This window comes from Nansenia antarctica, assembly GCF_963989245.1.
Source record: "Nansenia antarctica genome assembly, chromosome: 2".
Lineage (NCBI taxonomy): Eukaryota > Metazoa > Chordata > Actinopteri > Argentiniformes > Microstomatidae > Nansenia > Nansenia antarctica.
In genome coordinates, this window is record NC_137675.1 from 41,228,969 (window position 1) to 41,255,833 (window position 26,865).

The window sequence follows — 26,865 nt, forward strand, 5'->3', positions numbered from 1 at the left end:
TTATGGAAGCTTATGTAGATGAGAGCGATAACCTGTTTGACAGAAAACATTGTCAACAAGTAGGCCTAAATGTGTTTTGTAATGGCGCCTATGTTTCCAAAATTAATATTTCTGATTTCTCCACTGGTTTTGAAGTGACCAAAGATCTCCCAAACATTCGGCCAGTTCAGATATCACACACTCACTGGTGCGGGACAGGTGAAGTAATTATTAATGATAATTATTGCTCTATAGGGCCTGTTTGTGTTTCCCCAAACCCTCGTTCTTTAACATATATGGGACAATCTCTTTTGCAGACCTTGCATATTCCTAACATCCGCTTGGAACCGCATAATTGGACAGTAGGCACAACATATGAAATGGAGGACATACTGTTAACTCTAAGTGATAATATTAAGAATCATGTATTGCTGACTGGAGTTACAATTGCTAAAGCTAAAGTTGAAATTGGAACAGCTGAAAAAGGCTTTAATGACGCTAAAGGTTATGTGCAAACAGCCAAGAAACATTATGCTGTCATTAAGACATTCCAAGCGGGTCATGCTATCATTGGAAGCGGAATTCCATTTGGAAAAATGTGGGTTACGGTGGCTCAGATCATTTGGGCCTCCTCCATTGTGACTCTTATTATGACTTGTTATATGTACCATAAACTTAAGAAGTTAGTTGCAGACATGAGAATGATTAGTATGAGACAGTATATGCATATTTAGATTTAAAACATATTTACCTGCATATCTATCTTGTAAACGTTTGGTAACGAAGACGAACATAAAGGAATTTAAGTTTTGTGTGCCTGATTCATTTTGGTCATGTTTTTATCTGTTTGATATGTTTGACTGTTCAGCTAGAATTCATCAGCTCTCCTCCTAGATAGAAAGATTACTGAAGGAAAACTAACTATTCCCCTGCTGAGGGACTGACGGGGGTGTCTTTGGGAATGAAAGGGTTCTTGGGGACACTTGCATATGAGTCTCAGGAATGTTTGCATTCACAAAGATGCTGATTGACCTGTGAGGTACTCAGTGAAGACGGACCATCCCTTCCCCTATTTTGGTTTTCCTGAAGTAAAGTAAAATGTCTGATATCTCAGAATTTTGGTTTAAAAGGAGGGAATGATGGGTAATGGCTGAAAGTGAAGCTATGTATTCATCTAGTTTTAGTTTTGTTATATTTCACTAAACACTAAATAGTGTATTTTGTATAATGAGTAGTCCTAAGTCACTAAGTGGTTTCACATGTTAACTCTCCCTAGCAAGTTGACAAGCTTTATTTATGTCGTTGAACTGTGGTTGGACTTCTTCTTGGGCCTCTATCATCTGTTGTTAGTAAGAGACCGTGACTTTACTAGAGAGTTACGACCACTCTAAAGATGAGCTTTGACCTAATGTGTCTCAGTGTCCAGTTTCTGTGTGTTACCTAATGGACTCGAACCATACTGCTTAATATTCATATAGGATGCTTATGTAATTGAGCGTGTACAAATCCTATAGGCTGAATAACAGTTCTTTGTCTCTGAAGACTATATAAACTCATGTATGTGAACCAATACTTTGAAGACTGTACCCTACTCTTCCCGACCGGTCGTATTCATTAAACTAAGAAAGAGATCTCTGAGTCTGTCGTTTGTCATCTGTATCTTCAAGACCATCACTTTTGATAAAATCCCTACAGGCCTCAGGAGGGAGAGAGGAGCCTGAAGTGAAGATCACATCCAAGAGTCTTCGGATATTGGAAAATGAGTAACGGCCCCTGATGAGGCCAGTCTGATCCTCGGAGATAATCAGAGGGAGAATGCCTCGTATGACAGACCACAGGAGTGCAAAAGCAAGCGCTCAGACGTTTTGGTCGATAATAGGTTAAATTCAGACTATAGATCTAGTCTCTTTTTATACAGTTCTGGGGAAGGGTCTGTGGCATATTTAAGCAATATCACATGAGAGGGAGTGCTGTTATATTGAATATCAGCACGGCTGTGATTCGGTCGTAGGTACGAGGCCGCAGGCCGAGTACCGATATTCAGTATAACAGCACGACCTCAAGTGTGATATTGCTTAAATATGCCACAGACCCTTCCCCAGAACTGTATAAAACTGTATAAAACTAGATACTAGACTAGACTACGAGACTAGACCTAAGTTTAGGATACAATAACAACCTTTTTACCTTTACTGTAAAGCATTTTAAGACATTTTTCAGCTATTTTCTCTTTTTGGCATGGAATATTGTGTGATCAACAGCACCTAATGAGCACGTTTCAGTATAAATACCCAAATATATTACATTAATTGTGATGAAAAGGTATTTTTCTGAGTAGTAATTGTTTGTTGAGCTCTAACTATGGCTATCTATAAACTTTCATATGCCAACAATGGTATCGATTCATTGAAAATGTTTAATTGCATTCTTACAATGAGTCTCCGTTGTTGAGTTGTATACAGAGCACTCAAATAGAGATAGAAAGTGCTGAAATTGGCATTTTTAGCCAATTTCATTTATTTCAATTTTTTTAATCCTTATTCATCTTTGACCCATCTGCTGTTTTGATCGGCAATAGTGTTCGAGGGCGTAAAGTATCTGGCTCTTGTATTGAATTTTGAATGAAACCCCTGACTGATCCAGGGTTTGTGTAGTCTACTCTGATCCGCTGATACCGTAATATCAGCTTTCAAATGTTTAAGGTCAGTAAAAATCTTAGAGCGTTTGACTGGCCCATTCATGGATTTAACATTCCAGGAGATCAATCTAACTGAATGGTCCCTCAAACTGCCAGAGTTAATGGGTATGGAGGTCATTATTTAAATTGGGGTTGTATGGGTCGACATAAAGGCGGTGTAGGAAATAGCATAGAACGGTGTAAAGCTGTGCGGTCCCTATGAATACACAGGTGAAATAGCCAGAGATAATAGTAAGATAAAGAAAAAAAAGAAAAAAAAAGAGGAGAGAATAAAATTGTGAAAAGGCACGATGAAGGCTCTGGGTTTAGTGTTGTTCCCTCCTGCAGCGTTTGCTCTCCCCAGTCTGTGTGCGCGGTCCAGTTTCAACGGTGTGGGTAAGAGATCAGCGCCGAGAGTGTCGGTGAAAAGTTATAAACCTGACCGGGTCGGTGCCTTCTATCAGCTCTGGGATACCGACCACCTTCAGATTGGACCTGCGTGAGCGATTTTCCAGGTCGTCTACCTTGTCAATCAATACTCCGTGTTCAACTTTCAACACAGCGTATATACGTTCTCCATGTGTACGACCCTGTCACTGTAGCTGGATAAGCCGGTCTCCACCTCGTCAATTCGTCGGGCATGCAAGTCCATGGTAGATTGTATTGAGCCGAGGGATGCGTTGATCGGAGCCAAAGCCTCAAACTACAGACTGACCTGGAAAACCTCCGCTCCGTTCTACTCTCAGACCTCGAGGTCGGAGCCAGGTCAGTCGGTAGTTTGATGGTGCTAGCTGAGCCACACATCGTTGGGCAGCTAGGTGAAGGGTTAGCTGAGTCTCCATCGTTGGGCAGCTAGGTGAAGGACTAGCTGAGTCTCCATCGTTGGGCAGCTAGGTGAAGGGCTAGCTGAGTCTCCATCGTTGGGCAGCTAGGTGAAGGACTAGCTGAGTCTCCATCGTTGGGCAGCTAGGTGAAGGGCTAGCTGAGTCTCCATCGTTGGGCAGCTAGGTGAAGGACTAGCTGAGTCTCCATCGTTGGGCAGCTAGGTGAAGGGCTAGCTGAGCCACACATCGTTGGGCAGCTAGGTGAAGGGCTAGCTGAGTCTCCATAGTTGGGCAGCTAGGTGAAGGGCTAGCTGAGTCTCCATCGTTGGGCAGCTAGGTGAAGTGCTAGCTGAGGCTGTGGACAGTGTTTTGTCGCTCTTAGTTTTTCCTGCCTAAGTGTAATAGAAGTGTAATAGAATGCTGTCAAACTGTTTTTGATCAAATAGATTGATCAAAAAGTAGGCTGTAACTCGTCAGAATGTGAAATCTGATGAAAGTGTTTGGGAGCCATATTTCTCCTGGCTACTCAGGCTTTATGCTCAACAAGTCCTAAAGTAAATTGTTTGAGCAAAACATACAGTAGGCTGACGTTGGGTCATTATTTTTGTCTCTTTATCTCTCTAATGATAAGGTAAGATAAGCACTATGGTAGGGTAGTCAGATACTAGATCTGTCGATCCTTACCCAGCACCCCAGCTCCTTCCACTCCTCCATTGTGAACTCGGACCTCGGGTAAGACCTGGAAAACAGAGCCACCAGCTTCAGTCAAACATATTATGTTGGTGACATACTGTATACAGTACCAGTCAAAAGTTTGGACACAGGGGCGCTTAGGTGGTGTAGCGGTCTAAGCGCTGACCATGTAACCGCAGGGTTCCCGGTTCGATTCCGGCCGCGGACATATCCTGCATGTCATCCCTTCTCTCTCTCTCACCCATCCTTCCTGTCAAATCTCTACTGTCTCTGTCACAATAAAAATGAAACCCCACTCAGAAAAAACAACTTAAAAAACAAAAAAGTTTGGACACACATTCTCATTAAATTGAATGAGTTCAAACTTTTCACTGGTACTGTATGTGACAGATGGGAGACATTGGGGAAAGACGGTACCTTATGGTAGATGTTGGGAGGGGAGGTGACCAAGGTGGGACAGAAGGAAGTGACACCATGCTCCAGGATCTTTTTTGCCACTAAGGCCACGCCTCCACTGACATCATCTGTTGCTTGTGAGAAGTCGATGCCATACCCTCCTGTGGGATAGAGACAATGATTGAGGTTGATAAACTATTCTCCTTTAGCAACATGTGAGAGCTTCCTTGTTCAGTCATTGATGTCCTGACTTTTATTTGAAGAAAATTCAAATATACAAACATTAAGGCAATAATACATTATTTTGGTGCAAATACAAATGTTGCTGAGCATGGTAATAAAACTAAAATAAATAATAAAACATTTGTATGGCACGGGAGTCAAAAGCGAAGCATTCATCAGCCTGCACATAGTAAGGCTGTCTATTAATTTCAAGTCATATACTATGAATAAAGGTATGCGTTAGGAGTGTGCAGGGCAGCAGCCCAGTGGCGTGTCCAGACCTTTTTCACTGGGGTGGCCCAGTGGTGGCACCTAGTTATGCATGGGTGGCACAATTTTGAGAATTTAACACTTAATTCCCTGCATTCTGGTCAATATGTATGCACCATTTTGTGCTTTTTATTACCATTTCTGTCTCCACTACACATTGTATACTTTAATTAGGCTACTAACATTACAATCCCTGTTTAAAAGTCCCAGTGCTACCAATCACAACACAACAGAGTGGCACCATACAAATGTAATATTAAACTCCCATATTTTTTTCTTTAAACAAACAAATCTGGGGGAGTGGTCGGAGTTAACAATATATTGTTCCAATCCATTACCTGGCCATTACCTACCTGTGAAAAGTATGAAAAGTTTGAAAGGCATTTTCTCTGTTAGTTGATTTGGAATGTACCAACATTGAAATATGCATATCTTCTTCAACTTTTCAGATATCAACAGGTGCGTTTCCATAAAACATTCTGATTCGCATGAGAAATTTAATGGAAACAGCTTGATTCACATAAACTCGATGCGAATCACCTCTAATTCGCAGTCGCACAAAGTTGGGAATGCTACTTAAACAAACTAACTCTGTCAAATGGTCGGCGACTCCCAGATCCGTGTGCTATTACTGAGTGGGTAGATGACATTAGCAAGTGGCCTAATATTCAATGGCCAGATATATATACACCTATAACTCAGAACGACACAGGATAAGTTAACCAGACAGATAAGATAGCCAGACTGTGTTTACCACCGCAAATTAATTAATTTATGCCCAGCCAAATCCATGTTTAGAGGTAGCTAGCTAACATTACATTGATCATACTCGTAAGACTTTTCACTTTTCAAAACATGCCGGTCGAGAGAGGATGCTGGCGTTGCTTGTTCGCCACTTCTCCGCCCGAAATCTAGATATACTTGCAATATACAGAGTAGATTGTCCTACAAAGACACTTAGATTTAGATTTAGTAATCTTCTTTTTATTTTACTACTCAATCTTTTCAGTTTGTAAAGCGTCTTTGAGTGTCTAGAAAAGCGCTTTATAAGTCTAACGTATTATTATTATTCGGTGGAGAAGCCTAGCGTGTAGGCCCGTGAGGAATTGAGAGCATATAAATCACTAGATGCCTACAACTACGCAATCTGTGGTCATGTACAGTACATCAAATACCATGACATAGATTCAGACGTTTGTGTCTTGAAATCAGAAGTCCTCCCAAGCCAAAGACAAGGACACAAGACGACTATGTATAACGCACAGACACACACACACACACACACACACACACACACACACACACACACACACACATCACACACACACACACATGTGTTTACTAGACAGATAGAACACCAGACAGATAGAACACCAGACAGATAGAACACCAGCAAGCGCTGGTTACTTTGGCTAGGCCTGCCTTAGCTAGATGTTAGTCTAGCTACATATTAGACAATTGTTCATGTAAACAATAGGTTTTCCATTGAAATCAGAGAATAGATTAGCTATAGATTTTAGAGATACTGTAACGTCCCGACTTGGACAGTGGTGAAATAATAAGAGATAGGTTGTCTTACAATCCGTGCGTTTAATTGCAAACTTCCACATACAAAACTGTCAGTTCACCGGAGCTCTCCTCTCCTCTACCGTAACAACAACAACACAACACCCGCCCCCCCATTTCTTTATGCTAGTAGCCGTTGTAAGCTATTTTAAGCGTACCTAACTCTGGATCAAGAATGTTGTTTTTGTCCACGCTTCCGTTGCCTAAATGCGCGCACATATTTTGATGACGTCGCCTGTAAAAGGGTCTATACCAGGACTTAAGAAACGAGATGCCCAACATTGGATTTGACAAACTCTGGCCCATTTTGCGCAACAAGTAGAAGAGTTTGAAGCAGCGGAGACAGGGTTGCCAGATGGGCTGGGTTTTGGTGGATTTAGCTGTTTTTAGACTGGTTAGGCTCGAAATTGTCAATCCCATCTGGCAACCCTGAGCGGAGAGTCTACAGATAGTATGTTTACAGATATCGCACTGCTGGAGATGCACACCGCACGTTCTTAAAAGAAATAAAGCTTTATTGTACTTAAAACAATATTTCGTATGTGTTTTTTGCGAGAGTTCTTTACATCAAACTATATACATCATGTCAGCTGTGTGCCAATCAATCAGGGGGGTGGCACCTGGGGTGGCCAATCAGATTTCAGGGGTGGCACGTGCTACCCCAGGCCACCCCCTGGACACGCCCCTGCAGCAGCCCTACTATACTTCATCTCTGAGTCTTTGGCCTTACCATTGATCTGAACATCAATGAAGCCAGGAGCAATGATGCAGCCTCCACAGTCCACACTCTCGTCTGCATAACCCTCCTCATCGAAGAACAGCTTCTCTGGGTCGAGGATTCTCCCCTCACGGACCCACAGGTCCTCTCTGCAGCAAAGGCAGGAAGGTCAGACTCATATACAGACGCAAACAGTGGCCTTTGGAAAGTGAAAAAAACATTCTTAAAATAAAAATAAAGCACAGATTGTTTTTATTTGAGGGTATTTGTATAAATATTGGTTTCACCATTTAGAAACAATAAAAACAAATTTTGCATTTATAGACACAGTAGACCCCCTATTTTAGGGCAAAATGTTATTTGGACAATTGGCTTGATAGGTGTTTCTGTTTAGTCAGGTGTGTTCATGTCACATTGTTTGTAAAGGCCATACTGAGAGAGATCCCTTTTTACTTGTGTAAATACACTCACTGAACACTTTAGGAAGACTATACTAATACTGGGTAGGGTCTCCCTTTATTAACACTATACTAATACTGGGTAGGGTCTCCCTTCATTAGGAACACTATACTAATACTGGGTAGGGCCTCCCTTTATTAGGAACACTATACTAGTGGCGCTTTTTCCATTGACCAGACTGGTTCGGCTCGGCACGCTTTTGAAAAGTTCCATATAGGAATCGTTCTCCACTATACAGGAACGGCCCGGGACCAGTGGCGGATTAACGCATAGGCTTACTAGGCTGCAGCCTAGGGCCACCACCACTAGGGGGCCACCTAACATTGGATAAAAAAATATAAAAATAAAAATATATATATAATAATAATAATAAAATAACATATTATTTTCTATCCTGAGGCGGCGAGGCCCCCCTATATTTTCTATCCTGAGGCCCCCCTATATTTTCTATCCGCTTGTTAAGTCTGAAGTTCAAAAGTGACGTTTAGCCATTTCCGTTTTGGAAACCAAACCAAACCAAACCAGAAATTCAAAAGTTGCAAAAATGAAGCGGACGCACATGAGTGGGGCCAAAAAACGAAAAGAACTAATGAAAAAATAACTAAATATAGCAAAGTTGCCCAAGATTCTCCACGAAACGGTTAGCTCTGGGTCGGGTGTCGCTAGCACAAGCAGCGCTGAGGCGAACATGGGGGGGGAGATGCAGGCTGTCGAGGCTGAGCGCGGAGAAGAGGCACTAACGTTACCAGTACCACCACCAGCTGACAGTGACACTGATATCGAGCAGGACAATCAAGAAGAGGAGGCAACACGTGGACCACCAGGTCCAGACACAAATCCTACCACCACTTACAGCTCGGATCCTGGATTGTGGGATACAGTTGGTGAAGACATGAGAACATATTGGATTAAGATGGGGCCACAATGTTGTCAAAATGAAGATGCTAATGTCGCCGCTTCAGAAACACAGCACAAGCATCAGAAGAGGTATTTTTCAAAAACACTATTTAAAAGAAAAAAGCCAAATGGCGAAACCGTGCCTCGAGAATGGTTAATTTATTCACCTGCAAAAGGAAAAGTATTTTGTTTCGCATGTAAATTATTTGCAGACGGTGCTCATAAATCAGGACTCAAAACAGGCTACAATGACTGGAAAAACGCAGCAGTGTGTCTGGCTGAGCATGAAGGTTCCGAAAGCCACAGGCTTTCCTATGTGATGCGCAGCGCTGCTGCTGGCTGTATTGACTCAGAACTAAAAAAGCAGTTTAACAACGAGTGTGCTTATTGGACAGATGTGTTAAAGCGAGTGGTTGTAGTGGTGAAGTTTCTTGCAGAGCGAGGATTACCATTGAGGGGACACTGTGAAACCTTTGGCCAGCCTGATAATGGGAATTTTATGGGTGTGTTGGAAGCGATCAGTGTGTTTGATCCATTCTTGAAAGCGCACATAGACAAATATGGAAATGCTGGCAAGGGAACCACATCTTACCACTCATCAACAACATGCTTAGAATGTATTGAATTGATGGGAGAGCATGTCCTAGCTGAGATAATCAGTCAGGTAAAAATAGCAAAGTATTTTTAAATCAGTGTCGACTCTACACCAGATGTTGCACACACAGACCAGCTCACATTCATCATACGATATGTGTCACCAGATGGATGCGTGGAGGAGCGTTTTCTCAAATTTTTGCCAATTCAGAGTCATTCAGGGGAGTCACTTTATCAGTCTGTTCTTGGCGTTTTGGAAGAAATGGGCATTGACATCAATAACTGCCGAGGCCAATGTTATGACAATGCAGCCAACATGTCCGGCAATTACAGTGGTTTGCAAGCACGCATTAAGAAGATAAATAATTTGGCCGAGTGGGTACCCTGCGCAGCGCATACACTCAATTTAGTGGGAGTTGCCGGTGTAGATTGTTGCCCTGTGACAATGGAATTTTTAAATTTTGTACAGACACTTTATAATTTTTGTTCCAAATCCACGGCGCGTTGGCAGATAATAACTGCGGGGCTAAATGTTATTGACAACAAGAGGCTGGAGACATTGAAAAGTTTGTCAGATACTAGATGGTCAGCACATGCGCAAGCAACAAAAGCACTACACCAGAACTATGCCAACATCCAAGAGTCACTGAAGAAGATGAGCAATGACCCGATCCAAAATGGCACTACTCGGGATGAAGCCACGACACTTTACACAAAGATGGAAAAATTAGAGAACGCCTTTCTGTGTTCTATGTGGAACACCATACTGCAGCGCTTTCACAAAACTAGCGAAGCTCTACAGGCAGTAGAGCTGGATTTATGTAATGCTGTTGATTTAGTCTACTCATTGAGGGATTACGTGGCCAGTCTTCGGGACGATTTTGACAAGTTTGAGAGTGCTGCAAAAAACATGTCCCCGTTGTCCCAATACTACAAAGCAGACACACAGAGGCAGAGAAGACGAAAAAAACAGGCAGATGAATCCACTGAACCTGACTGTGAGCGATCAGGCCGAGACAACTTTAAAGTAACGGTTTATATCACTGTCATAGATCGACTCGTCATGGAACTAGAGAGGAGGTATCACTCATACAAAGATATTCAGCAGACATTTGGTTTTTTGAACAATATTCCATCCATCTCCATGCTAGATCTTCGCACAAGAGCGGCTAATCTGCAGAAGAAATATGCAGGTGATCTGGAGGAAGATTTTTTGGAGGAAATCAGACAATTCAGGGAATTCATTAAAGAAAATGAGGACACCTCAGCGAGGTCACTGCTGAAACTTATAAGAGGAAGGAAAATACAGGCAGTGTTTCCCAATGTTGATGTTGCACTCCGACTGTTTATGACTCTGCCTGGAACGAATGCCAGCGGGGAGCGGTCTTTTTCTAAACTGGCACTTGTCAAAAACAAACTAAGATCCACAATGGGCCAAGAGAGGCTAAATCACCTGTGCCTGATGTCAATTGAGTCTGACATTCTGCGCACATTGGATTACACTCATTAAGGACTTTGCTGCCAGAAAATCAAGGAAAAAGACCTTCTAAGGGTAGGACCATTTATGATTGTGTTGCCTTAATCTGGGCATCTATCTCTTATTTTGTGGATGTAATTTGGACTGTTGCTGTATTGATTTTGTGTGTGTCTCTCTCTCTCTCTCTCTCTCTCTCTCTCTCTCTCTCTCTCTCTCTCTCTCTCTCTCTCTCTCTCTCTCTCTCTCTCTCTCTCAGACAACAGGAGAGCAACAGAGAGACAGACAGCAGGAGAGGACAGCAACAGAGAGACAGACAACAGGACAGCAACAAAGAGACAGACAACAGGACAGCAACAAAGAGACAGACAACAGGACAGCAACAGAGAGTCAGACAACAGGAGAGCAACAGAGAGACAGACAACAGGAGAGGAGAGCAACAGAGAGACAGACAACAGGACAGCAACAGAGAGACAGACAACAGGAGAAGAGGGTAACAGAGAGACAGACAACAGGACAGCAACAGAGAGACAGACAACAGGAGAGGAGAGCAATAGAGACAGAACTGAGGTGAGGTGAGCAACAGAGATAGTTCAGGATGATAACAACCTTTTCAGTGCATTTTTTATTGTTTGCATTATGTTATTAAAGCACAATGTGTTTTATGGTAAAGCATTATGAGTGGTCTGTGTGTGCAGGGTGCTCGTGAGTTGTGTATTTTGGGGAGGGGGAGGCTCGTGTATGAATGAATGAATGAATGAATGAATGAATGGACTTTATTGTCATTGCTACAGTACAGGTACCAAACAACGAAATTTAGGAGGGGTGGCTCCCCTGGTGTTAGGAAAGAAAGAAAAAAAAGAAAAAAAAGGGGGGGGGGGCCTCACACAAAGGAGTAGCCTAGCACTTGAGTGTGTTGTTGACAATCGTTCATGTCCTTCATTAAACGTTTAGCTTTGTCATTTGATACGCCGCCTACAACTCCCGTCTCTCGGCACTACAATACAAACTTTTTTATTTGAATTATTTTTACGCAGCGAGACACAAGACCCTGCAAAAAAACGGCAAGAGCAATACTGTATAAAATGTAACAAAATGCAGCGAAACTTCCCCAAATGTATAGCATTTTTTCATATTTTCTCACAAACCGACACAATGCAGGTTCTGCGACTAACGCGGGCAGGGATGCAATTAGCACTGGGTCAGGGACGAACGTCGTGGATGCACCTGTTGCACCGCTGTGGAGGTCAGTGTTACTGCAGCTGGCATGGCGCAGGCTGACCCGGCCGAGAGATCGTTTTCAAAACTCAAAATTATCAAAAGCTATCTGAGAAGCACCATGTCCCAGGACAGACTCTCCAGACTAGCGATTCTCAGCATTGAAAGCCAGCGCGCACGTCAAATGGATGGTGCCCTCTATGGCACCTTGTTGCCTCTAGGCAACATACCCATTCTTGGCCTTTTACATTCACACAATGCATCCCCAGTTATGATGCAATACTTGGAAAAAGAGGCAGGGTCATAAGGAACCAATAGCAGTGTTTGAATTTGTCACATGTCTCTCTGAAGGCCATGCAGCATCCCTTTTTTCCAGACCTTCCCACAAGGATTAGCTTAGACATTTCTGTCCACAAAAATCGATTAAAAACATATTTTCCTGGCCTTTTTCAACCTTGAAAAATATATATTCACAATAATAGGTAAGTAAAGCTTACTTTCTAATAGTTTAATTTACTTTATTTGCTAATTAAGTAATGGAAACCTTGAGGCAACACCGTACCATTATGGTAAATTGCTAATGTTGCCTTCAGGCAACACCGTACCATTATGGATTCACCATGACATTGTGGTATTGTGTATTTAAGTATATATACTGGTAATATATATATTTAAGTATATATACTGGTAATATATATATTTAGGTATATATACTGTTCATATATACTGTATATATATACTGTACAGTCATCAGTTTTCTTTTGATCTCTACAATTTAACCTGGATACATTTGATGTTAGTTGTAGTAAAGTAAAGTTAAGGCTATTACTGTACACTGTAGTGTACTATTACAGTGAATTACAGAGTCTTATTTGCAGAGCACATGCTTATATTTTCCACACATTTTTCCTACATTTACAGAATGAATGTCACAATGTTCTATGGCTCTTCAAGGAAAAAGAAGGTTCGAGTAGCACTCCCAGTTGATGTTAGTGAGGATGAATTACAATTTAGTAGTGATGAAGACGAGCTGCAGGCAAACTTGCAAGAAGAAAGTGAGAGTGATGAAGACTATGAGCCTGAGAACGAGGATGAGAATGAAGATCAGGATGAGGATGAGAATGAGGATGAGAACGTAGATCAGGATGAGGATGAGAATGAGGATGAGGACAGTGAGAGTGGAAGTGCAGCGACAGGTATTGCCAGTATAAGATAGGATGTAAAATGCATTGATAATTCTGTTATTTTCATACCATGCTTAGCAAATGTGTTTCATTTTCAGTTCCTCTTCAACATGCACCAAAAAAGGTCAAGGGACTGCAGTGGAAAAATTGCAGGAACATCCTTCCAGTCCCACAATGGAAAGGCAGTCTCCCAAAAGCCACAGAAATGAAGTCTCCAATTGAATACTTCAGGGACAACCTGCTAACTAAAACCTGCATTGAGAACATGGTGGACCAGACAAACCTCTACGCTGTCCAATGTGATCCAGAAAAGCCACTCAATGTTACCTGCTATGAAATCGAGCAGTTTATTGGCATCTGTTTCTATTAGGGCTGTCCCAAACGACTATTTTTCTAACGATTAATCTAGCGATTATTTTTTCGGTTAGTCGATTAGTCTAACGACTAATTTAACGTTTTTTTGTTTACTGTTCGAATTTTTTTTTTTTATATTATCATGTGTAGGCCCCTTAATTTCCACCTCACTGCTATGTTTAGCCAACTTGAATGCCAACATGGCCATTTAGAAGTCTGTCCATCACCACAACACATAGCTAGCTAGTAGCTACATAGCTAGCTAACGTTACTCTCGTTGCTATGTTATGATTAGCTAAATTGATGCTAACGTAGCATGCGAGCTACGAGCTAGATAACGTACAGTAGGTGCGAGCACCACAATGACAATAGGCTACCGTAGCTAGCCAGCTACATAGCTAACGTTACTAACACCAGAAGACAAGACATACAAACTGTGGTGAGCTACATTGCTTGTGTAACATTAGCTAGTAGCTATCCATTTTTCACTCATACACGACCGGAAAAGTGAACAGAAATACAACGGTGACTTACGGTGGTGCTATCTTGCGGCTGTCTTCACAAAGAGCTCCAGGATGCTTTCGCTTGAGGTGCTCGTTCATTGCAGACGTACTGCTGTGATGGGCCATTTCATTTTTGCTTATTTTTTTTTGCTTATTTTTTTGCTTTAAAACGACGCACCGACGCACATTACGCAAGTCGACGTATTGACATAGTCGATTACGTCGACGACGTCGACGAATCGTAACAGCCCTAGTTTCTATATGTCCATTTATGGGCTGCCACGATCCCGTATGTATTGGAATTCAACCACAAGGGTTGACTGTGTGGCCAATACCATGGCATTGATTCGTTGGGAGGCTATAAAAAGCTAAATCCATTTTGCAGATAACACACAGCAAATTCCACGTGGACAGCCTGGCCATGACCAGCTTCACAAGGTGCGTCCTCTTCTGACATCACTCCTTGAAAGCTTCCAAGCAATTCCAATGGATGAGAAGCTCTGTGTTGATGAGCAATTTGTGCCATTTAAGGGGAAGAGTGGCCTGAAGCAGTACAACCCCAAAAACCCAAAGCGCTGGGGGTACAAAATATATGTCTTGACAGACAGCCACGGGATCGCCTACAATTTTGAAATGCACACAGGCCCAATCTTACCAATGGATGGCATGCCAGATATTGGGGCAAGTGGCAATATCGTTCTGCGACTTGCAAGCATAATCCCAGACAACCAATCCCACAAGTTGTTTTTTGATAACTGGTTCACCAGTGTGGATCTCCAGATCCTTCTCCAAAAGAGAAAGATCCACTGTGTTGGAACAGTGCGGCAGAATAGGCTGGCAGGGTGCAGCTTCTCCGAGGATGAAGCCATGAAGAACAAGGGCAGGGGAGCCTTTGAAGAGAAAGCCACAAGCCATGATGGAGTCCAACTCAGGGCTGTGAAATGGCATGACAACCGTGCTGTCCATCTCCTCTCAACCTTTGCCTCAGCCAACCCAACAATCTCTGTGCAAAGATGGGATAAAAAAAAAAAAAGAAGCAGTGCAGGTTACCTGCCCAAGTGTTGTGCAGGCATACAATAAGAGTATGGGAGGAGTGGATCTTCTAGACTCGCTGATTGCTCTCTACAGGACCAAGGTCAGGTCAAGGAAGTGGTATCATAAGATCGTGTTCCACATGATGGATTTCACTCTGGTGAATGCATGGCTGTTGTACCGCAGGGACTGCAAGGACTGCGGCATCCCCAAGAAAGAGGTGAACAGCTTGCTGAGTTTTAAAGCAGAGATTGCAAATTGCCTTTGAAATGGGAGGAAAGTCGGGAAGAAGAGGGGGAGACCATCACTGAATGTCGAGGAAGAGCTGGCTCAGAAGATGCGGAGATGTCCTGCCTCATCAGTGCCTCCAGCACCCGTGCGGCACGACAGCATTGACCACTGGCCTGTGTGGGTGGAAAAAAAGGGCCGGTGCAAATACCCTGGATGTAAGGGCATAGTGAAAGTGCAGTGCAGTAAGTGTGGCACTTACTTATGCTTCACCTCAGAGAAGAACTGCTTCGTTAGTTTTCATAAGCATTGAGCAGTGATGTTTTTGGTTTGCAGTTCCAATGGTAGTTCCACAATGGTACAATGTTGCCTTCAGGCAACATTCAGACATGTCATCTTACAAAAAGAGTTCTTTTTAAAAATTGTATAATTGTAAATGGCATGCATTTTAACTTGTTGAGGCTATTGAGTATTTTCCATGTGTTTTTAATAAATGTTCTTCAAATTTGAAACAATGAGTCATTACTTTTCATTACTTACCATTATGGCACAGTGTTGCCTCAAGGCAACGCACCCCAAAAAGTACCCCCCAAAAAATATTTATTTAAAATGTCTTTAGATTATGTTTATTTGGTCTATTCTAAGACAAAAAAACACTCCACATTTTTTTCCCCTACTGTCTTCATAATGCGTGCCATAGAGGGTTAACAAACATACTATGTTACATAGTGAAGGACTTCACACAAACTAATGCCAGGAGGAGAGGACGTTTTGGTCATTGTTAGAATAGCCTATTATTTGATATTATTAGAGATATGTATTAATCTATTAATCAAATTAACTCGGGGTGGTGTGTAGCCTGTCGGTCTGTTCTTGTTGCCGTTTGTGTATGGATATGTCCGCAGTCACACACACGGTGTCATTCTGAGCAAACGGCCAGCGCGCTGTAGCTGATAGCTGTCCAGGCCAACCATACGGTCTATGCTGTAGTAGGGTTAGGGTTAACTAACTGTCTATGCTGTAGGCTATGCAGCCTTAAAATAAATGTACCGCTACATCCGTTTGAGTTAACCTCCGTTGCGAAAGAGCCCCCGCCGCCACCTTGCGGGTGGGCCTCGGGATTTTGCGGAACGCCACTGCCCGGGACTGTAGGAGGAGTTACGTGTCATAAGATTACCCCCGCTATACAGCTCAGCGGGGGGAAATGCGATAAGAATTATGTCAAAATGCAGCACTATCGTGCACAGATCAGCCTTACAACATGTAACGTTAAGTGCCTGTTACTTGCCGCTTTCAGTTCTAGTAGACTAGTTTAGATCTCGCAACCAGGGAAATGCCGACATGTATTAAAGCCCCGATTCTATTTTTATTTCTCCTGACACGTTGTGAGCACTGTGCTTTTTTTTGTTGGTGAACTACCGTAATAAGCCTAAAAAAAGTTCAACTGTTCAAAAGATGCAACTTCTCTGCTTTCAGAAACTGTTTTAATTTTTTAGATTGGGCATATAGTTCATGAATTACGATAGTTTGAAGGAACGCTGTAAAATCCTGTCGGCGCCGACAGCTCCGGTTTCGGAGCAAGACGCGAATCTATCGGCATTAGTCAAATACATGCTCACATCCAGTGATCCGCTCGCTGCTCTCCATCAAAAATGTCACATCCATCAATAATATTACATAATAACAACTGCTCTGATTAGATTGCTTAGATTGTTTAATACATCAACGGGGGGGAAAGCGAGATGAACTCTGCGCGAGTATCATGCTTCCTCCATTGAACGGAAAGTCCTGTCTATTCCATTCAAAGTGTTTTAGCCTTCCCCCTTTCCACTGGTAATAAGGAATTGGCAAGAATAGATCGATATAAATAGATCAACATAATGCAGCACTATCATGCACAGATCAGCCATAAAACACGTAACGTTAGATATATAACGGAGCGATGTATTTCTACGGAAAGGCTGACTGACGCGGGGCTCATACAATCTCCGCGTTTGTTATAGATACGAGTGCTCCGGTGTCTTGCTGGTAGTCAAATATATTTATTTATATATACAGCATATGGATGTTACATGCCTGTTACCTGCCGCTTTCAGTTCTAGTAGTTTAGATCTCGCAACCAGGGAAACGCCGACATGTGTTAAAGGGAGCAAGACGCGAATCTACCGGCATTTGACTCATGAGTGAACGGCGAAAATGGCTGGAAGGCACAGCTTGGGATTCCATTGAAGTTACAATGTTCATTGATAAAATGACATAAGGGATGGAAAGGGGAGATGGCAGTTTTAGAAGGGGGATGATGAAGCGCGCTGGACTGAGGAACAGCATCTATAGGCACAGCACATCGCCATAATAGCGATTTGTTTGTTATGCTTGTTGTAAATAAAAGTTCTATGATGCATTGAAATGACATTAAACTAAGATAATACGATGGTTATCATATTTTTTTAGTTATTACAGAAATAGTAAGTGACATTTTCCGAGAGTGAAATCTGTTGTGGTATTTAAAAATGGCGGTTAGCGATGAAATCTATGAACATGGGATGACGATTTCCATTGACCAATCAACGGTGTGCAGCGTCACACGTCACACGCAGCCTGGCAAAAAAGTACATTTCGCTCCTGTAGTTCCTGCTCGCGAAGGGTAGCTAAAACGGCCCGGTTCGGCTCACTTTGGGCCAGCTCGGTTGGCAATGGAGAAAGGATAATAAACCGGGCCGGCACGGCTCGAGTTGGCCCGGTAGTGGAAAAGCGCCATAATACTGGGTAGGGTCTCCCTTTATTAGGAACACTGTACTAATACTGGGTAGGGCCTCCCTTTATTAGGAACACTATACTAAAACTGGGTAGGGCCTCCCTTTATTAGGAACACTATACTAATACTGGGTAGGGTCACCCTTTATTAACACTATACTAATACTGGGTAGGGTATCCCTTTATTAGTAACACTATACTAAAACTGGGTAGGGATTCCCTTTATTAGGAACACTATACTAATACTGGGTAGGGTCTCCCTTTATTAACACTATACTAATACTGGGTAGGGTATCCCTTTATTAGGAACACTGTACTAATACTGGGTAGGGTCTCCCTTTATTAGGAACTCTATACTAATACTGGGTAGGGTCTCCCTTTATTAGGAACACTATACTAATACTGGGTAGGGTCTCCCTTTATTAGGAACACTGTACTAATACTGGGTAGGGCCTCCCTTTATTAGGAACACTATACTAATACTGGGTAGGGTTTACCTTTATTAGGAACATTATACTAATACTGGGTAGGGCCTCCCTTTATTAGGAACACTACTAATACTGGGTAGGGCTTCCCTTTATTAGGAACACTATACTAATACTGGGTAGGGCCTCCCTTTGCTCTCAAAACCGCCTCAATTCTTTGTGGCATTGATTCCACAAGATGTTGGAAACATTCCTTTGAGATTCTGGTCGATGATGACAGATTTTTTAGGTGCACTTTCTAGCTGTGAAAGGTGTTCTATTGGATTCAGACCCACACCATCTCCATGAATGAGAAGATGTACAGCTGTGTGTGTGTGTGTGTGTGTGTGTGTGTGTGTGTGTGTGTGTGTGTGTGTGTGTGTGTGTGTGTGTGTGTGTGTGTGTGTGTGTGTGTGTACTGTACCTCTGCAGCTTGTGGTCTCTCAGTATTTTGCAGTTGATAAACTGTGTGATTGGCCCCTCAGAAACAGACTTATTGGACGGCATCTTCCCCAGGACACCACGTCACCTCTCCTGGAGTGAAGACACAGGCACAGCCGATCTGGAATGAACAGACCCAGAGCCTTGGAAGAGCCCTGGCATTTTTACAGATAGCAATGTCACTTACTGATCAGTAAAAATGGCACATTGTCATAAATCTGGATATCAAAGACAGGCACGTTTGGACCTAGAACAATCAGTCCCTATCAGACACACCACTATGAGAAACCATAATTCCACACCTATTTGACTTTGACCCCTAGTTAGGCCTATTTCATTCTAGATAATATCTGATGTTCTCCATGAAGATGTGAAAAATAAGACCGTGTCTATACAATGCACAGGCCTATCTATCAATTAGGTTCACACTATTTTTGCTATAATTAACCTGGAGTTAATCTGTCCCTTTGCTTTGCAATTTACGGGCCTATTTCCAAAATATGTATTTGTATGTCGTAGGCTACACGTTTTTCATACGTACACAAATACATTCTGAAAGTCTTAACAAACTTTTAATTGGGACATTACTCCTAGAACATACCTAAACAAAACCAACGAACTGATAGAGGTAGCTGGAATATACATTTGTCGTGAAACATTTGAAGTGCTGCCAAAGAAGTTAACAGTCATTTTTATTATAATTCGTACTGTATACTTACCCCATAGAAGAACGCCACCTATATCCCAGTCAGTCGCTGCCAGGGAGAATCAACAGCAGAGGAAGAGGATGTGATCATGTGATGCTGTAGTCAGCTGATCACAACACGGACCCTCTGCGTGCACATAGACTGCGATACGGTGGAAGTCCCTTCATTTCAATGGACGGATTGTTTCCTACGACCTGCACAGTCATTCAAACAAACAATTGACTGGCTGCATCTAAAAGTACAACATACGGTTTGAATAAAAGCTAACGTTGTTTCTCGCCCGCTGGAGCTCCCAATCACCACACCATGCTAGCAGGGGGAAACAATCCGTTGTTGCCGGATCGCAATCATTTTGTCGCAGTCTATGTGCACGTGGCGGTAGTAGGCTGCGTTGTGCTCGCTGTCACACGCGTTGGAGTTTTTTCCTACAAAAAAATAAAATCATCCTAATTGACGTTTTGCAGTTTTGTATCATTCAACTACGTCTTTAGCAACAAGAAAAACGTTAACATCCAAAAATAATGTGTGTAACGTTTACAAGCTCCAGACTAATCATCCACTCAGTCTAAGGCATAGCCCTATTATAGTTATGCCTATTTGACAGAGGGTATCTTTTACTAGATTAAGATTTCTTATAATGATCATTTAAATGCGCTTAATTAAAATCACTGTAATAATAACATCCAGCTAGGCTTATATCAGTGATGTACTATATATCATGACATAAATCATATACAGTATAAGCATGCCTCCTATTCATTTTACGATATTGTAAAAAGTTATGTTGTAAAAATAATTGTGGTAGTTAACACATTAAAGAAACAAATCTGAGTCCCTCCAAAATGTATCTTATTTGGGAGGGACAATTTGGCTTTAGAAATGGTATAAAAGCTAGTTGGTATTAATTTGAAATTCAGTCAACAATGACACCAAGACTGAGTGACCTCCAAAGAATAGTACCACTGTTAAAACTATAACATCAACTAAAACTAAACCATAATGTTAACACTGTCAGACACAAACTGAAATATGTCCAGTATCCTTCCAACGGCCCTCCCCATGGTTAACAAGTGAAAGGTTCTGGCCTAACTGTCCACTCATTGGCCTATAAAGACCACCAGGCTTGTTATTTAAAAGCAGTGAAAGCAGCCCGCTCCACCTTCCTCTCTACCATGATAGACACAATGGCAGAGGAAATCCTAGGATCTGGTTTTTCTCCACCTAACTAGATTCTGGCCCTCCCACAGCAACTCTTGAACAATGCATTAGATTCAACAATTGTATTGTCATTGCAGAGTACAAGTACCAGAAATTAAATGCAGTTAAGCATCTAACCAGAAGTGCAAATAGTGATATAAAAACATGATAGAAAACATGACAGTGATGGTGATAGGTACAGTATGGCAAGTACGGTAGTTAGAGGTACAGTTATGAGCTGTACAGTTACGGTAGCTATGTACAGTATGGTAACAGATTCACTGAGTTCTTCAAGACTTAAATCACCACCATCCAACAGAACATTGAATCTTCCAATCCCGCTCTGGTTCTTACCCCAACACCCATATCTTCCCCCCCCCCCCCACCCCTCAGTGACTTTGCTCAGGTCTCACCTGCTGCCGTGTTAGAAACATGAAAACAAATAAAAATGAAAGCGACCAAGTGCTAAGCTGCTCTCGTCCCGTTTGTTACCAGCCTGTTCAACCAACCCTTGATCAAGACCTTCTCTCAAAGTACACTAATGGCGCTTTTCCATCAGCAGCCGAGCCCGGTTCGGCTCAGGTCGGTTCAGCCCGCTTTGGCACGCTTTTGATCAGTTCTGGTTTTCCATTATACACAACCGACCCAGACTAGTAGGAGGAGTAGGCGATAGTAGGCTGAGTTACGCGTCATAACAGCGCGCCATGGTGGTGACGTATATTTTCACAAGACACAACACAGCAACAATAGCAGAATGGAGGAACTTGCAGCTATCCTATGCCTTTCCCTCGGCATGTGGTATAATATTAACCGTGGTTTTTTGGAGAGAAAAGAGAGAAGACAGAAGAGCGAAGACAGAAGGAAGGATACTCGAAAGAGGAATGCTGAAAAGAGAAAGAAACTTATGTGGGCTATCGTAAGGAGATGGCTACTACTTTACCTCACTGTAGCATCATTGTTATGTTCAGGAGATGGCTACTGCCTGATCGTCTGCATGTTTGAATCATTTCTATTGGATTTTGTTCTGCACATATGTTGTTCTACACATAATAAAGTCATGTTTTTTGAACCCTTAAAACCACTGCCTTCACTTGTCTGCTTTATGAACTGTAGCATCATTGTATCTCAGCATCGGCATTCAACGACATCATTATACAGACAGGCTGATAGATACGAGTGCAGCGCTGTCTTGCTGGTAGTCAAATATATTTATTTATACAGCATATGGATGTTACGTGCCTGTTAGCCTACTTGCCGCTTTCAGTTCTAGTAGATTTGTAGTTTAGATCTCGCAACCAGGGATTGGGAAGCGATGTATTTCTACGAAAAGGCTGACTGACCCGGGGCTCCAATCTCCGCGTTTATAGAGTGCTCCGGTGTCTTGCTGGTAGTCAAATATATGTATTTATATATTCAGCATATGGATGTTACGTGCCTGTTACCTGCCGATTTCAGTTCTAGTAGTTTAGATCTCGCAACCAGGGAAACGCCGACAAGACGCGAATCTACCGGCATTTGACTCATGAGTGAACGGCGAAAATGGCTGGACGGCACAGCTTGGGATTCCATTGTTGAAGTTGACATCCAGTCATCCGTTCACTGCTGTCCATCAAAAATGGCACATCCATCAATAATATGACATAATAACAACTGCTCTGATTAGATTGCTTAGATTGTTTAATACATCAACGGGGGGAAAAGCGAGATGAACTCGCGAGTATCATGCGGTGCTTTATGAACTGTAGTATCATTGTGTGCCGGGTTATTCACGGACAAACACGGTGCCCTTTGCGGGTTAATAACTTCGGTTTACCGTGGGTTAGGATAACAATTCAAACGTGTCCGGATAGGGGAGAGGACAGGGAATCCAAAACCATTTGAATGGTGTAGATCCTACACTCCTATCAACGTCGACAGCGCGGAGCGAATTCCCTGTTAAAACGTTTCTCTGCCCCCGCTGTCAACTTTCAAACAGCAGCAAGCGGTGCTGCAAGCAGCAGCGGCCGGGTGAACTCCCGGTTCATCGAGTTTACGGTTAAAAGCATAACTTCTCGGGGTGTCAGCGCGGTGGCTCAAAATGACCGTAGACCGATGGTGAAGTTAGCAAAGGAGTATTGTGTTTGTACCACCTCCACAGCCGGTGTTATTCACGGGCAAAGACGGTGCATAATAGCGATTTTTGTGTAATGCTTGTTGTAAATAAAAGTTCTATGATCCATTGAAATGACATTAAACTAAGATAATACGATGGTCAGCATAATTTTGAATCTTTATTAATAAGCTATTACAGAAACTGTAGTGACATTTTCCAAGAGCGAATGTGGTATTTCAAGATGGCGGTTAGTGAAGAAATCTATGAACATGGGATGACGATTTCCATTGACCAATCAACGGTGTGCAGCGTCACACGTCACACGCAGCCTGGCAAAAAGATCCGGATCTAAAAATGTAGACCCTGGTATCGAAGGGGAGCTAAAGAAGCGACCCGACCCGACCTGACGCGACCTGGGCCGACATATGGAAAAGCGCCAAAGAAGCAGGCCAGCCCGGGCTGGCCCGGGCTGGCCCTGTAATGGAAAAGCGCCATAACTTCCAACCTCCCATTTGTATCTATGGTCCTGGAGAAGATAGGGGCAACTCAGCTCCACTCACATCTCAGTGTTAACCAGCTTCATGAGGCTCTCCAGTCTGGCTTTATTCATCCTTCTTCCACAACAACGCAACCAGGGGTCTGCGTAGGTTGGCCAACTGTTGCAGAGGGGGGTTGCACAGGTTGTCACGCACCTCGATTTCTCGACCAGCACCCGGCCGCGTGGCTGTTGCACTCCATTTATTGGTTGGTGAGTGAATGAAGGCAGAGCTGAAGTAGTTCAGTACTGGAAGAAGTTTGAATCATTCGTCATAAGATGAATTGGTGTCACCTTCAAAACTCCATACAGATCTCAATGTCAAGACACATCATTCACCTTCAAGTTTCATCGAAATGGTCCCAGTGGTGTGAGAGATGTGTGTGTGACATATGTAAGCTTTACAGAGACCATGCAAGAGACGGGACACACAGCGTTAACAAAAGGTGTTGGTTTAAAACTGCTGACTGCCGTAAAAATAAAAAGGTTGCCAGTTTTTTTTTCAGACCAATCAACTACGTCTGTTGCTTCGATTGCGTATGTTACTTTGTTTACATGAAGGGCTGTGAGAACGCAAATCAGAGAAATAATTTATGCAAGAATGTTGCAAACTCATCCACTTGCTCCGGCTCCTGATTCATATTTTCCTGTGAGAACATGACCTGAGACTCACACAGTCCTGAGGAGAGCTCTAATCAGATAATTAACTCAAAACTCCTGCAAAGGTTTCCTGAGCCTTAAATCTCTCAGTGGCTGTGTTTGGAATGGCATACTAGCATACTATTCATACTAGATATGACGTAGATTTTGAGTATGCAGTGCGTTCACACTGTATAGTATGTGAAATTTGAGTATGCAAGAAATCTAGTATGTATACTAGATTCGCCCACAAGTACAGATCGAGACCATACTATTTCCACTCAACTTCCCCAAAATGCATTGCATGTCTCTTCAGTCTCGTAAACCTGCGTCATACAAACTCGTCATACAGCTGTTGTTTACATGGTCCGAGAGCCTGGAAACAGAAAACATTAAAAAAAATGTTTTACAGATTTGAGTGTGCGGATGCTGCTTTTTTGCACTCTATTTGATACTCTTCAGCTGCAGCACCTCAGCTAAGTCTGATCACGGATGAGCTGAGGTATTTTCACTATATTGGGAATTTACATGGTGAAATGCATTCTTCGATGTCTACGTCATCATGATTACACTTGAAATGCATAAAATGCTAATACAATACATACGTTTGCCTAATATTTGACTGCCTGTAGCCTAGTCATGAATGGTCCCAAGTATTGTAGCTTCAGACGGAACAAGTTGGTTGTTATTGTGCTTGCTGTAGCAAGCTCACGGTATGTTATTGCTCATATATTTATTTTAATCCTGTTCTTTTACCAACTGCTAAAACAACAATAAATTAAGCTAGTTACTTTAGCTAGCTAAAGATATTGGCCCCCTAATAATTTTACAACTTGTTTAGGTATTATGTTACGATGTATGTACGAGAGGCATAGCGTTAACTACCACAGCTATGCTGACGACACTCAGCTTTATATCTCAGTAACTCCCAACGACTACAAGATGATCGACCACCTGATAGATTGTATTGCCGATATTAATATTTGGATGACACAAAACTTTCTCCAACTCAATCAAGAAAAAACAGAGGTATTGATCATTGGCGAGAAAACTGGGAGAGAGAAATTATCTGCACACTTGAAAACACTAGCTCTTAACACTAAGTGTCAGGCTAGGAATCTTGGTGTCATAATTGACCCAGATCTACATTTTGAAACCCATATTAATAATACTATTAAAACATCCTTCTACCATCTAAGAAACATCACTAAGGTACAATAATTTCTCTCCCAGGCAGACACTGAAAAATTAATGCATGCGTTTGTTACTAGTAGGCTAGATTACTGTAATGCTCTCCTGACAGGTCTCCCCCAAAAAATGATTAATAGACTACAAATGGTTCAAAATGCTGCTGCTCGTGTCCTTACTAGGACCAAACGAAGAGCGCACATCACACCTGTCTTGAGATCACTACACTGGCTCCCTGTCAGTCATAGAATAGACTTTAAGATCCTTTTACTAGTCTATAAATCACTCCATTGTGATGCACCCAATTACATGGTGGACATGCTCATAAGATACACACCAGCTAGACCCCTACAGTCTAGTGGCACGGAACTTTTAATAGTGCCAGAGGCTAGGACAAAGAGATTTGGAGGATCAGCTTTTAGCATATATGCTCCTAGATTGTGGAACACCCTACCTGAGGGCCTGAGGTTGTCTAAAACTCAAGACATTTTTAAGCGTGAGCTCAAAACCTACTTATTCAATGTCGCCTTTTGATACTAAGGGAGACATTGGACATTATAGAACTAGGATCACTAGGCCATTACACCATACTCGTGTTTTGAGATTTGTGTTGACAGGAAAATGGACCCGGGTGCTGATGAGGCACTGTCAGCTCCCAGTAGCACCTAGAGCAGTATTGGAACCGGTACAAGGGTGTACCAGGACCACCATCAGGTTGTATTGCTGTCATCTTTATTGTCTTTATTGTGTTGTTGCATCATAACTGTGCTTAAGATTCTCTTTTGGCAGGACCTGTGACCATGCTGGATGCAGAACGATGCAGATATAACACTAAATTTATGGACAGTGTGTACGCCGATAATATGCAAGGAATATTTCCTGGATACATGGTGTACAGGTTTTTGCCCTTGCTTGCTTGCTTTGTGCCGGTGGTCCTTGGCCTCCCCTTGGGGCCCCCCGGCTTCCCCGTGTGCCTGGTCTGTTCCGCCGCCGGGGCACCTGCTTGGCCGTCCTTGTGCGGGGCCTCTTTGGTCTGTGCTTGCTTGGCTGGGCCGGGTGTGCTGGTGGTGGGGCGGGCTGGGTGCGTGGGGCGGCGGGGGCTCCCCGGGGGGGGGGTGTGGGGGCCCACCGCTGGGTACTGGTAGGCAAACTGGCTAGTAGTAGCTCTATGTGTAGAGGGCTGCAAGGGAATTTTTTCCTGGCTACATAGTGTACAGGTTTTTACTTTTGCCTGCTCGCGGCTCTGTCAGTATTGATTGATTGATTGACTGATTGACTGAAAATGTTCATTGTGTGAAGCGCATTGAGTTGCATCTTGTAAGAAATGCGCTATACAAATAAAATTTGATTTGATTTGATTTGATGTTTCTGTCGAACTCCCCAGCGAAGATATCTAAGCAACGTAGATTGCCTGATTTATACTCCTGCGTCGAATTTACGTGCGGCTACGCCGTAGCCTACGCGAGGTCTCTCCAAGTTTATAGTTCTACGTTGGTCCGCGGACCGCGTCGCGTTGGTCGGTGTACTCATAGCGGCATAATGGCGATCAAAAAACGTATT

General features: G+C 42.7%; 1 protein-coding gene across 2 annotated transcripts in view; it reads right to left on the reverse strand.

Moving 5' to 3' along the window:
• The window catches only part of amdhd2 (amidohydrolase domain containing 2), a 67,550-nt gene extending 47,846 nt beyond the window's left edge, over positions 1 to 19,704 (reverse strand). For both annotated transcript variants that reach the window (XM_080524560.1, XM_080524559.1), the window contains exons 1-5: positions 19,667 to 19,704; positions 18,931 to 19,102; positions 7,358 to 7,494; positions 4,591 to 4,730; positions 4,165 to 4,219 (exon numbers count right to left, since the gene is read on the reverse strand). In XM_080524560.1, coding sequence (XP_080380686.1) covers positions 4,165 to 4,219; positions 4,591 to 4,730; positions 7,358 to 7,494; positions 18,931 to 19,013 — 415 coding nt within the window. In that variant the 5' untranslated portion in view covers positions 19,014 to 19,102; positions 19,667 to 19,704. The remainder of the gene's footprint in view (positions 1 to 4,164; positions 4,220 to 4,590; positions 4,731 to 7,357; positions 7,495 to 18,930; positions 19,103 to 19,666) is intronic.
• Between the last annotated feature and the right edge of the window lie 7,161 nt (positions 19,705 to 26,865).